Source organism: Chiloscyllium plagiosum, chromosome 27 (assembly GCF_004010195.1).
Source record: "Chiloscyllium plagiosum isolate BGI_BamShark_2017 chromosome 27, ASM401019v2, whole genome shotgun sequence".
NCBI classification, from domain to species: Eukaryota; Metazoa; Chordata; class Chondrichthyes; order Orectolobiformes; family Hemiscylliidae; genus Chiloscyllium; species Chiloscyllium plagiosum.
Genome location: NC_057736.1, coordinates 50,088,081 through 50,101,867, shown reverse-complemented (window position 1 = coordinate 50,101,867; position 13,787 = coordinate 50,088,081). Strand labels below are relative to the sequence as shown.

General features: G+C 43.9%; 1 protein-coding gene across 2 annotated transcripts in view; it reads left to right on the top strand.

The window, feature by feature from the left end:
- Window positions 1–13,263, top strand: part of LOC122563772 (gastrula zinc finger protein XlCGF8.2DB-like) — a 20,030-nt gene extending 6,767 nt beyond the window's left edge. For both annotated transcript variants that reach the window (XM_043717989.1, XM_043717990.1), the window contains exon 3: window positions 11,311–13,263. In XM_043717989.1, coding sequence (XP_043573924.1) covers window positions 11,636–12,628 — 993 coding nt within the window. In that variant the 5' untranslated portion in view covers window positions 11,311–11,635 and the 3' untranslated portion in view covers window positions 12,629–13,263. The remainder of the gene's footprint in view (window positions 1–11,310) is intronic.
- Window positions 13,264–13,787: the final 524 nt, after the last annotated feature.

The window sequence follows — 13,787 nt, the reverse complement described above, 5'->3', positions numbered from 1 at the left end:
CCCATGACTACTACCTTGTGGCTTCTGCACCTTTCCAAAATCTGTTTCCCCATCTGTTTCTCCACATCTCTGCTGCTATTGGGGGGCCTATAGTAAACACCCAACAAGGTGATTGCACCTTTCCTATTTCTGACTTCAGCCCATACTACCTCCAGAGGCAGATCCCCCTCAAACTTCCTTTCTGCAGCCGTTATACCATTTCTAATTAGCAATGCCACCCCCCCTCCTTTTTTCCCACCCTCCCTAATCTTACTGAAACATCTGTAACCAGGAACCTCCAACAACCATTCCTGTCCCTCTCTATCCACGTTTCCGTGATGGCCACAACATCGTAGTCCCAGGTACCGATCCACGCCTTAAGTTCACCCACCTTATTTCTGATACTCATTCTGATACAGCATTTGGGGAAGTGTAAAATTTGGAGGCACAAAAATAGGGGGATTTTATGTGATAGTGTCAGGAAAAACCCATCTGGTTCACTAATGTCCTTTAGGGAAGGAAACTGCCATCCTTACGTGGTTTGGCCTATATGTGACTCCAGACCCAAAACAATATGGTTGCCTCTTAACTGCTGTCTGAGATTAGGGGTAGGCAATAGATGCTGCCCAGCCAGCAATGTCCTCATCTCATGAATGAATATAGAAAAAAAATCTTAGCAATCCAAAATTTGGCAGCGGCACAAATCTTGGGGGTGTGCAAAATTTGGGAGAATGTGTAAAACTTTTGGGACACTCAGCAAAATATTGGGTACTGTATAATTGGGGCTGAGGAAGACATGGAGAGCAGCAAAATGAGGCAGTGCATAATTTAGTGGGGACATTCTGGGGGCTGCAAGAGAGAATAATATCAGGGGGTGCAAAACTGGAGGAGTTTGCACAAGATTGGTGGCACAAAACTGGGGCATGTAAAGTCAGGGTGGTGCACACTATTTGGGGCACAATATTTGGAGCGGTGCAACATTTGAGAGGTGCACGTCCAAGTTTTGGGGGGACAAAATGGGATGTCCATTTTTGGACGGAATGTAGCATTGAGGATGTATAATTTAGCACAGGGACAGCAAGATTTGTGGGTTTGCAAAATTGGATGGGGCCACACAAACTGGGGTTCAGGAGAAGAACCAATGTTAGAGGGTGTGCAAACATCTGAGGGATAGAGAGGGTGCAATATTGTGGGACTACAAAATTTGTTGGGGACACACAACTTGGTGGGAGGACGGCATCATTTTGGGGATGTATAATTTGTAGAGGGGCTGCAGAACCTGGCAGAGATCTGTAAAGACACAGTGAAAAAAGAGACAAGGTAACACAAATTAGGAAAAAGAGAGGAAACAAGAAGAGGGAAAATGTAAACTGTGAGCAAGAACAGAGATAAAGACAGAAAGACGAGGTAGAGAATGAAACCAAAGAAAAACGGCATGAAAAAGAAATGGGATTACAAAAATAAGGTGTGAGAAAGAACAGAGACAAAGGCAGAAAGCGGTAGAAGTACAAAGGAACGAGACAAAGTAAGAGAGCACAAATAAAAGAGAGGTAGAGAGAGAGAGAGCAAGAAAAGTGAAAAGAAGTCAGAGAAACATACAGGAGTTATGGAGAGACTGGAGAAGTGATATTCACTGTTGTAGTTGGGGTCCGAGCTTCCTCACTAGTTTCTCACGCTCTCTCACTTCCAGGAGGGCCAGACCCTGCTTCTGGGATTTGCTTCAGGGAGAGGGTGGCATGTGGTAGGTTAATGGATCAAAACTAACATTGAGATTCCAACAATACCCTTACACAGATGTAGAGACAGACAGAAATCTCTGATACTGCCTTCTTCGCCTGGTCAATGGCTGCAATGGCTGCAAGGAGCTATTTCAAATACTTTCAGGTCTGTCACTCAATGACCCGTCTCCACCCAAACCTCAACTCATCCAGTTGGCTCCCAGCTCTGTTTACTGGAGCAAACCTTCCCCAGGTATGAACCACACCAAGAGGCATATTTATGAGATTCGAAGGGAAAGGAAGTGGTGTGAGGGGAAAAAGCAGCTGAATACTTTAGTCCAGACTGCCTCTGTTTGTCCCTGTCCTTCTCCCACTTCATCTCAGACTTGAAATCCATACCAAGACAAAGCTGCTGTTGTTTCAAACTGGCAGCAACCACAACTCAGATTCATTTAGACAGCAGAACACAGACTTCTGCAAACAATGAACATATTTATTTCACAAGGGACAACAGAATTTTTCACACAGATCAACACAAGGTATAAGTGGGACTGAAGTGAACAAGTCATGCTCAGTGCGTCACAGCACCAGGGTGCCAGGTTCAGTTCCAGCTTCGAGCGACTGACTGTGTGGAGTTTTCACATTCTCCCCATGTCTGCATGGGTTTCCTCTGGGTGCTCCGGTTTCCTCCCACAGACCAAAGATGTGCAGGTCAGGTGAATTGGCCTTGGTAAATTGCCCAAAGTGTTAGGTGCATTAGTCAAAGGGAAATGGGTCTGGGTGGGTTATTCTTCGGAGGGTTGGTGTGGACTGGTTGGGCCGAAAGGCCTGTTTCCACACTGTAGGGAATCTAATCTCTCATCTAGTTCAAAATCAGCAGGTTTACTTTGAGTTTCTGAGAAATCTACAAATGCATCAAACCATTTCACAAACGAACGGTAATTACACAAATCTATTGTGCAAATGATCAAGCTTATTGTATAAATGAACTTGAGTTCAACCGTGGAGATATGCTGTGGAACAGTGTTTGTGTGTATCTCTATATGGATGTTTTTTTGAGTGCCTATGTGTGTGTATCTGTGTTTGTGTCTCTCTCTGTGTGCCTGTGTATCTTTGTTTTTCTGTGTCTGTTGATGTGACCTGTCTCTGTGTTCTCTCTGTCTGGGTGTATGTGTGTCTATGAATATGGTTTTGTGTCTCTCCGTGTCAGTGTGTGTGTGGAGGCCCAGCTCTGGCTGCAATGGGTCACACTTTGAATGAATGAATTAAAATGTGATGAATCAAAGTCACAGTCACTCCTTCTCACTCTGTGTCTCTCTGCTTGCTTCTCCATGACACATCATAAGCAGTAGATATTTTTCTGTTCCACTACACCTGCTTCCTGCTCTCCAGTGGATGGATCAATTCTCCGTCATATCAATTACCCAGTCCTCTGAGGGATGGATAACTCAAAGCTTTACGAAGAACAACAGCAGCAACAGACAGCTGCTCTGCAGTCAGTTGTGAGCTGGCTGGTATCTCAGCAGGTGGGATGACAGAGTAACTCCTTTCCCATGAGGGAGCAGGTAACAACTTCTCACCAGTGTAGACTAGCTTGTGCCTCAGAAGGTTTTTTTGAATGGACAAATTGTTTCTGACATTTGGAGCACGGGGATGGCTTCTCATTAGTGTGACTGTGTTCATGTGTCAGCACTTCATGTCTGCAGTTGAAGTTGTCACAGTGCGAACATTGGAAAGGTCTTTCAGCAGTGTGAACCAGTTGGCGTGCACTGAGGTCGGATAACAGAGAATTACTTGCCACACTCGGAGCTGGGGAATGGCCTGTCTCCAATGTGAACTCATTGGTGTGTCAGGAGGTTGGATGAGTCACTGAATCCCTTCCCAAACTCGGAGCAAGTGAATGGCCTCGCCCCAATGTGAGTATGTTCAGGTTTCAGAAGGTCAAACGACCGAGTGAATCCCTTCCCACACACACAACAGGTATACGACCTCTCCCCAGTGGTGAGTGCGTCGATGAGCTTCCAGCTGGGATGAGTATTTGAAACTCTTCCCACAGTCCCCATATTTCCATGGTTTCTCTGTGGTGCAGGTATCCTCATGTCTCTCCATACTGGATAATCAGCTGACTCCTCACCCATACACAAGACAGGGATACAGATTCTCCCCACTGTGAATAGGGTGATGTTATTTTAAGCTGTGGTATTGGCTCAAGACCTGTCCACAGTCGTTCACTGGAATATTCACATGAATGGATGTACCTTAATGTTTTCAGTCACACTGATGTTGGAAATCTTTTCCCAAAGACAGAACAGACAGATATTGACAATGCAATGGTTTTCAAGTCCTGATGAATTGACTCATGTCAGATCTTGATGGGATGTTTGTTTGGAATTCTTGCTGATAAATGTGGCACTGTGATTCTCTGTAAAACAAATTTAAATTAGGAAAAGGTGAGTATGAGAAAGACAATTGTTTAAGACAGTAAGGGAAATTCTGAAATGGAGTTGCTTGAATATGGTAATTTGTGTGAAAGACACTCAGAAATAATATTACTGAATTATCATGAATTCAGTTCATGAATGTACTTCAAGGATGGCAATCTACTGTCTGTCCTGGGCCTTCACAGACTCAGCCCTCAATGGGAGGGGAGACAGTGAGAGCAGTGGGATATATCAATTCATGGTTTCCTCATCTACATCACAGAAATAACACTGACAGATTCTCCCTTGAAGAACATCAAGACCAACGTCTGTAGGAAACCATTAGCTGTAAACTCGCCTCCAGACGCACACTGTCCTCTTGTGGATACATGTCGCTGTTTTGGCTGCTGTCTGACAATCCTGTAACTCCTTACTGAGCAGCACTGTGGGAGAACTGTCACAGCAGCACAGCAGTGAATGCTGGCCTCTTTAGACTTGGACGTGTCTCAGTAATAAAATTAGATTAGAACTATTCTTGAGAAATACCTCATCCTAAAACAAATCCTGAACTTTGGACACACAACTTCAGTTTAGCAACTAATCTTGGGAATACTTCCCTTAAAAGCCTCTCATTGGAAGTTATTGGAGCCGATCAGTCTCAGCAGTGCGGGAGTTAAATCCAGCAGCTTCTCCTCGCACTCCACTCTGGATGAAAAGGAAGTAACAAAAAGTGACTTTCACAGGAGGCCTCGGACCAACCTCTGCATCCAACCATCTCCAGGATGTAAAACAGCTCTTTAATCGATCTGCCTATGGTTCGAGACTGGGTTCTGGGAGCAATTCCTACAACAGACACAAGAATGTGTTGCAGTAAGAAAAGTCTGCAAGAAAGTAAGAGTGCTGTAAATCCTCAGCAGGTCTGGCATTATCTTTGGAGACAGAGGGGGAACAGAGTACAATTTCCAGCTCACTGCCCTTCGATCTTCAATAACCAGCCACTCCAAAGCCTTTCATTCTCAGTCCAGGAAAGACAAATGTTTCTCTTGAGTTCACTTTGTATAAATACTTTGACTCTAATTCAGTAGAAAAGGAATTTCCTGGGCTCAGTAGAAATGGAGCTCCAGGAGTTGCTAATCTGGGTGTGGACAACCTTGACCAGGTACCAGTGCTCCCTCCATCTAACATAATATTTCTTTCACACAGCATGGATAATGCCTATTTAATAACTCGATATCTCTCAAAACTTGTCTCCTCTACAGTACCAAATTGGAAGTTGTTTAGTTGGATTATTTTTGAAAATCAGCAACTTTTCCTCCATCTCCACCTCAAACTGATACAATTAAATAAAATCTCACATGCAAGAGACTGTCTTTCTCATCCAACATATATCTGCCCGTCTGTGCTTCTGCAGTGATTTCTAAGAGCAATCCCTGAAACATGCACAAGCAAAAAAGATATGAGAGGTGGAAGTCTGCAATGAGAGAAAATGCTGGAAAGGCTCACCAACTAGAATAGGGCCCCTCAAAGATCTGCAAGGCAGCCTTTATGTGGAGGCGCATAAAATGTGGGAGATACTAAACGAGTATTTTGTATCAGTATTTACTGTGGAAGAGGGAATAGATGGTGACATCTTGAAAAATGTCCATATTACAGAGGAGGAGTGCTGGATGTCTTGAAATGCATAAAAGTGGATAAATCCCCAGGACCTGATCAGGTCTACCCTAGAACTCTGTGAGAAGCTAGGGAAGTGATTGCTGGGCCTTTTACTGAGATATTTGTATCATCAATAGTCACAGGTGAGGTGCCGGAAGACTGGAGGTTGACTGAGGTGGTCCCACTGTTTAAGAAAAGTGAACAAGCCAGGGAACTATAGACCAGTGAGGCTGACGTCGGTGGTGGGCAAATTTTTGGAGGGAATCCTGAGGGAGAGGATGTACATGTATTTGGAAAGGCATGGACTGATTAGGGAGAGTCAACATGGCTTTGTGCTTGTGAAACCGTGTCTCACAAACATGATTTAGTTTTTTGAAGAAGTAACAAAGCGGATTGATGAGGGCAGAGTAGTAGATGTGATCTGTTTGGCCTTCAGTAAGGCGTTTAACAAGGTTCCCCATGGGAGACTGGTTAGCAAGGTTAGAGCTAATGGAATACAGGGAGAACTAGCCATTTGGATACAGAACTGGCTCAAGGTAGAAGACAGAGGGTGGTGGTGGTGGAGGGTTGTTTTTCAGATTAGAGGCCTGTGACCAGTGGAATGTCACAAGGATCAGTGCTGGGTCCACTACTTTTCATCATTTATATAAATGATTTGGATGTGAACATAAGAGGTAAGTTTGCAGATGACACAAGAATTGGAGGTGTAGTGGGCAGTGAAGAAGTTTACCTCAGATTACAGCAGGATCTTGATCTGATAGGCCAATGGGCTGAGGAGGGGCAGATGGAGTTTAATTTTGATAAATGTGAGATGCTGCATTTTGGGAAAGCAAATCTTATACACCTAATGGTAAGGTCTGAGGGAGTGTTGCTGAACAAAGAGACCTTGGAATGTGGGTTCGTAGCTTCCTGAAAGAAGAGTCGCAGGTAGATAGGATAGCGAAGAAGGAATTTAGTATGCTTTTGTTTAGTGGTCAGAGTATTGAGTACAGGTGTGGGGAGGTCATGTTGTGGCTGTACAGGACATTGGTTAGGCCACTGTTGGAATATTGCGTGCAATTCTGGTCTCATTCCTATCGGAAGATGTTGCAAAACTTGAAAGGGTTCAGACAAGATTTACAAGGATGTTGCCAGGGTTGGAGATTTTAAGCTGTAGGGAGAGGTTGAATAGGCCAGGGCTGTTTTCCTTGGAGCATCGGAGGCTGAGGGGTGACCTTATCGAGGTTTATAAAATTATAATGGGCATGGATAGGATAAATAGACAAAGTCTTTTCCCTGGGGTGGGGAGTCCAGAACTAGAGGGCATAGGTTTAAGGTGAGAGGGTTAAGATATAAAAGATACCTAAGGGGTAACGTTTTCATGCAGAAAACGTTATGTGTATGGAACGAGCTGCCAGAGGAAGTGGTGGAGGCTAGTACATTTGCAATATTTAAAAGGCATCTGGATGGGTATATGAATAGGAATGGTTTGGAGGGATATGGGCTGGGTGCTGGCTGGTGGAATTAGATTGCGTTGGGATATCTGGTTGGCATGGATAAGTTGGGCCGAAGGGTCTGTTTCCGTGCAGTACATCTCTATGACTCTATAACTCAGATTTATCAATGAAGAGAGTGTGAATATTCCAGTTCACGTACATTCAGCCTGCTCCATGGTGTCCTACACCTTCACTGCAGAAAGCTCTGTCCCAGGTCTGCGAGACGTTAAGACTCAGAATTACTGAGGTCACATTCAGCTTCCACGAGGTGCATCATGTATTCTCCAAGCATATTCTCTGCTGAGACCTTCTAGCATGTGCGCAGTAATGTTCTGGTGACAGAGTTCTCCAATTTCAAATAAACTCCTTTCCTAGCCCCTGACTCCTCCTTTCCATTCCTCTGACAACCTTTCCTTCCAGCTAACAATTGGATTTATTCCTCCCGTCGATCACCCAGGCCGTAACCCTCTGCCTGTGTTCACCTCACCACTCTACCCTCTCCCCACTCAAAACCCTACCCCACAACCCCGTTTATCTGCAGCTCCCTTTACCCCCAATGCAGTCCTGAAGAAGAGTTACACCCAAACGTTGACTTCTCCATCTGCTGATGCTGTTGGCTTGCTGTGTTCTTCCAGTCTCCTGCTTGTCGATGGAATGAGGGCAGCATTCAATCCCATTTGGCTTTCTCGGCCATTCAGCCTTTGGCAGCAAATTTCCTCACAAGAAATGGAGACTAGTCGATGGACAGACGTTTCTTTCCCAAATTCTGAAATGCTAAGAAAGAGGAAACAAAAACAAAGAAAATAGAGTGAATCTTTTGAGTCCAGTTTCCCTTCAGCAATTTTTATGCCTGTTTGTGTTTAATTTTATCGATAATTATGCAATCTGGGGATATATCAGTTATTAATGGCATACATTTTACCCAGAATGCACTGCGAGGGTGACTGCCCGATTCTCACTGGGGGAGTCACTGCTCAGGTGCAGTACCAATCGCGGCTGTGAACATGTGCATATGCAGGCCAATGAGAACAGGCAGTCGGGAAGCATGCGTGCTGATGGTTGGGAAGCAGGAAGAGAGAATGTTGGTGTGTGACTGTCCTACACTGCCTGATAGCTCCTAGAAACTCCTTTTGCAGGGTAGGAGAGGGTGAACATTTCCAGACAGGAAACTTTTTCCTCCAGGAATATTTTACTGGAATTTTGTGGGTGAGTCTTTCTAATCTATAACTTACCCTCCCGATGTGAATGGAATGTAGTTTGCTGTGAATGTTCGACTGCATTCCTCAACTGTCCTTTTTTTTATTTCCCAGCCCTAACTGTACCACTCAGTTCCAGGCTTCAGATACCTGGGAGAAAGTGAGGACTGCAGATGCTTGAGATCAGAGCTGAAAATGTATTGCTGGAAAAGCGCAGCAGGTCAGGCAGCATCCAAGGATCAGGAGAATTGATGTTTCGGGCATGAGCCCTTCTTCAGGAAGATTCCTGCTGTGCTTTTCCAGCAACACATTTTCAGTTCAGATACCTGGGGTTCAGTATCATCTCGAATGAGAATGTTGGACAATGGCTCAGCTCTTTGGATTCTGAGATGCAGAGCTGGAGAAGATGACACAGATATTGAGGGACATGGCTATGAGGGAGAATCTGAGTTTTAAAAATTGAGCTACTGCATTATGAGGAAGCACAACGACCATAGGTGAAATAAACTTGATGTGAGGGAGCCTTCAACCTCACAGGCAGAAGATACAGAACACACACGCACACACACACACACTCCAGCAGATTTTTCCTGGCTGTTATTAGAATATGCTGATCTCACCAGCACACGTCTTGTGCAATGTAACCTGTATGCCTCTGTCTAAGCTTTTTTACAACCTTTGGTCTGTACATCCTTGCTTACTGCAGAACTGCTTGTAAACAAAGTTTTTCTCTCTACTTCAGCACACATGATAATCAATAGTAAGCAGTGATGTGGAATGTGACGAAGTCATTGGACCTGAAATATTGACCCTGCTTTCTCTCCATAGATGCTGACAGACTTGCTGCGATTCTCCAACAATTAGTGTTTTGTTTCAGATTTCCAGTATCTGTAGTTATTTGTTTTTTGTTTAGTGATCTGGATAATCTGAGATTTATGGGGAATAGTACGTTGTAAGACAGAAACATCAAACTGAGTAGTGACAAATGCATCATGTAATTTCCAGAAGCAGATGAGCTGAGGTGGGGTAGAGTTAGGTACTTTTCCTGAGATGTAACAACATGGTCATAATGATAGTGTGGATATGAAGTTGGAAGCTCATCTCGAAGGCAAATCATTCACCAGACTTTCAAGAAGCCTGGTTTAGCCTCACACCTTTGACAGGAAGCAGTGGCTGGAGTGTGGTGTTTGCAATGGGGATTGAAGACGATGACTTTGAAAGTCTAATTTTTTAATGTGCAGAATTTCAAAGTATCTTGAACTGAGTGTTGGGCAAGTCAAGACTGTGAACTCAGAGAGAAACTTAGGAACAATGATGTTTCCATGCAGCTGCTTCTGTATTCAAGATTCTAAGTTTGGCAAGTTCTGTCAAGCATCTTGTTGTGTTAATGACACCTAAAATGTTCACCTTTGCTCCCTGTCACTCCTATCTCAGCGAGCAAGTCAACAGCCTAATCCACAACCTGAACTACAAATCTCCTCAAACTTCGAACTCCTCCCTCTCTCTAATATTTTCTTTCATCCCTTGGGGGCCAGAGTCATATGCAAGTGCAGACCTGGAAACTGGGTTTCTTCACTGAAGGAGATCATAGAACAGTGACAGTCTATCAATATTTATGTTCCCGTTTCCTAGTTTTGACCTGACAAATGATCAAATTAATTTGTCAATTTGACAACCTGCCTTTTTGATTTTGTGGCTTCTCAATCATTCCCTTTTTCTAGGTCAGTTGCATAAGATACTGGATCAGAATAATTTGCAGGCAGAAACTTTAACCACACATTCCATCAGAATCTAAAAGAGTAATCCAATTTCTCAGGATCTGAACGCTGTCTTGAATTGTGAACATGGGAGGCTATGTCACTTTCACAGTGGAGAAAAACTATACACATGCTTGCAGGCAATCATCTGACCTGTCTACATACACGTGCAGACACAATAGGGAGAACATGTGGAAATGTGGGGACTGTGGGAAAGTATTCAATTACCCATTCAAACTGGAAACTCATCTGTACATTCACGCAGGAGTAAGGCCGTTCGCTTGTTCCCAGTGTGGGAGAAAATTCACTCAGTTATATTGCCTGCTGAGACACCGGCCAATTCACAAAGTGCTATGGAAGTTCTGGGATCCTGATTTCCCATGAATTTACCAGAGATCAAACAGCTGCTTCCACTGTGTGACAGTTGATCAGATAAACTCACTGGACACCAGCATACTCATATTGATGAGAGCCCTATTCAGCTGCTGCATGTGTGGACAGGGAATTCAGTCAGATATTCTGAGACACCAACAAATTCACAAGTAACACCAATTAGATTAGATTAGATTACATTACATTACATTACAGTGTGGAAACAGGCCCTTCGGCCCAACAAGTCCACATCGACCCGCCGAAGCGAAACCCACCCGCGCTGTGAGGCAGCAGTGCTAACCACTGTGCCACCGTGCCGCCCACAATGATTGGATTTTTTAGTTAATCACATCTGGCACTGACTAATGGTCATTATGTTCTGTTTATGTTGGGGTTAATTGAGTCCAGTCACAGATGCTGATATTATGGATGAATGTGAAATAAATTCACTTTGTGTTTAAACACATTAAGTGATGAGTCTTTTTAATTTCTCGAACACAAGATCGCTCCTTTTCAAGGACTGGTTCCCTTCAGTGTCACACCCTTCCTCCCTTCTAACCCTTATTACATGGAGGGTGAAAACTGTGGCTGGAGAAAATAAATGCTGGAACTAAGTTTGAATTTCAGCCGAGGGAGAAGGTGTGGGTCAGGATTTACAGCTTTGACAGAAAGGGAGAGGATATCTTTGATGTAATAACTAGAATTGTTTGTCCTGAATTTGTTTTATGCTTCTTTTCCAGGTTATAAGGAGAGGATTCACAGAAAGTAAACTTCACATCAGGATCTGAAAGATTCACTAGATTCAGCATAACTTACACATCAATGTAAAAGGAGAAATTGTGTTTGAGGAAGATTTCAAACATCTGTGTGACTGGAAACAGATCGAGAACATCACCCACACCTGCCCAAATGGTGTGCTCCAGTCTCCTGACTTTGTAAAGAACTTTAACCAGTGATTCAGCCTGAAAAAAATCTCCCCATTCCCTTGTGGGGAGAAACCACACTAGTATTGTGTGTGAAATCCGGGCTTCCATTGATTGTCCAAACTGGAGACACAAGGATATCATGGATAAACCATGGAAATGTGAGGACTGTGGGAAAGCATTCAATTATCCATCGCGGCTGGAACGCCATCGACGCAGTCACATTGGGGATGATACCATGGAGAAACCGTGGAAATGTGAGGATTGTGGAAAAGGATTCTATTATCCATACCAGCTGGAAAACCATCGCCACAGTCACTCAGGGGAGAAGCCATTTATCTGTTCAGAGTGTGGTAAGGGATTCACTGTGTCCTCCCAGCTGCTGTTACATCGTCGGGTTCACACTGAAGAGAGACCTTTCAGCTGCACTCACTGTGGAAAGAGGTTTTCGTGTTCATCGAACCTCATTGTGCACCAGCGAGTGCACACTGGGGAGAAACCATTCAGCTGCTCAGAGTGTGGGAAAGGATTCACTCAGTTGTCGGGCCTCCAGTCACACCAGCGAACTCACACTGGGGAGAGGCCATTCACCTGCTCTTTGTGTGGGAAGTCATTTGCTTTGTCGTCGAACCTGCTGTCACATCAGAGAGTTCATACTGAGGAGAGGCCATTCACCTGCACTTCCTGTGGGAAAAGGTTCAGGTCTTCATCCAATCTCAGTGCACACCAGCGAGTTCACACTGGAGAGAGGCCGTTCACCTGCTCAGTGTGTGGGAAAGAACTAACAAACTCATCCAGCCTTCGGTCACATCAGCGAATTCACAGCGAGGAGAAGCCATTCAGCTGCACTCACTGTGGAAAGACATTCAGACAGTCATCTACCCTCACTGCACACCAACGCACTCACACTGGGGAGAGACCATTCACCTGCCCCAAGTGTGGGAAGGGATTCACTCAGTCTGGCAGCCTGCATTTACATGAACTCTCTCACACTGGAGAGAAGCCGTTCCCTTGCTCAGTGTGTGGGAAGGGATACACTCGGTCATCTCATCTACTGACACATCAGCGAATTCACACATTAGTACAGCGTTTGGATTCTGCTGTTACTACTGCTGTTAATCACACCCAGGATTGATAGGCTGACAAAGTGTGGTTTGTTAACATCTCCTGTAACTGACTAGTGTTTGATATTCTGGATGTGTCGTTGTCTTTCAGTGCTGCAGGATCTCTGATTAAAACACTATCTGTGATCTTTCCCTGATTACACTGCTGTTCTGAACTTCTGCTTTAGTTGATCTTTGGTGCAAGATCTACAATTCAATCTCTGAAATGTTCTATGAATAAACTTCTCCAATGGGGAAGTGCTGATTAATTCCTGTTGGCAATTGTTGCACCACTAGGAATGAACCAAGACCGTCATGTCTACTGCAGGAAGATACAGTGGAAATAAACACTGGGTCAGTCAGAGCAAAGAAATCCAAACTGCAGTCACTGATTGAAATCTACGTGCTGTGTGCGATGCGATCGAGAGAGAACTTGGTACAACCATCACTTCTGCCTGAAATTGGCAGATGGTGAAATATGCAGGAAAGGAAATAACCAGATGCTGCACTGGGTTGAATGTTACTCTGAGCTGTACTCTTGTGAGACAGATAATTCCCCCAGTCTTCATTTGATACTTCCCTGCAGTTTCCTGTCATGATTGAGTTAAAAGCATATTCCTCCTCAACTGACCTGGAAAAGGTCATTGACTGGATTGTCAAGATGTCTGTAAGTATGCAAAAGTGAAAAGATTGTCAAAAGGAATTGTGGGTCTATCCCAGGAGGAGATGGAGTATTTTTAATGGAAAATAGAGAAACAGCAAAGAATCTGCGTACTTGTGTCTATCTTCACAGTCACATACAAGAAGTCTCCTAAAAATAATTATGATGGAAAGTTCTAAGATTAGTAGACAAGTAGAATTGGAGAAATCAATAGGTCTGTAAGTTGAGACATTTCCAGGACCTTCATTATTGATTGATGGTTGTGGAGACAGTAGATAAATTAGTAATTTATGTTAAAATGCCAGACATATACACTTAGTGGGAAAGTCCTGGGGAGTGTAGCTAAACAAAGAGACCTTGCATTGCAGGTTCATAATTCCTTGAAAGTAGAGCCACATGTAGATAAGATAGTGAAGAAGGTGTTTGGTATGCTTTTCTTTATTGATCAATGATTGAGTTTAGAAGTTAGGAGGTCATGGTGCAGCTGTACAGAACATTGGTTAGGCCATTTTGGAATACAGCGTGTAATT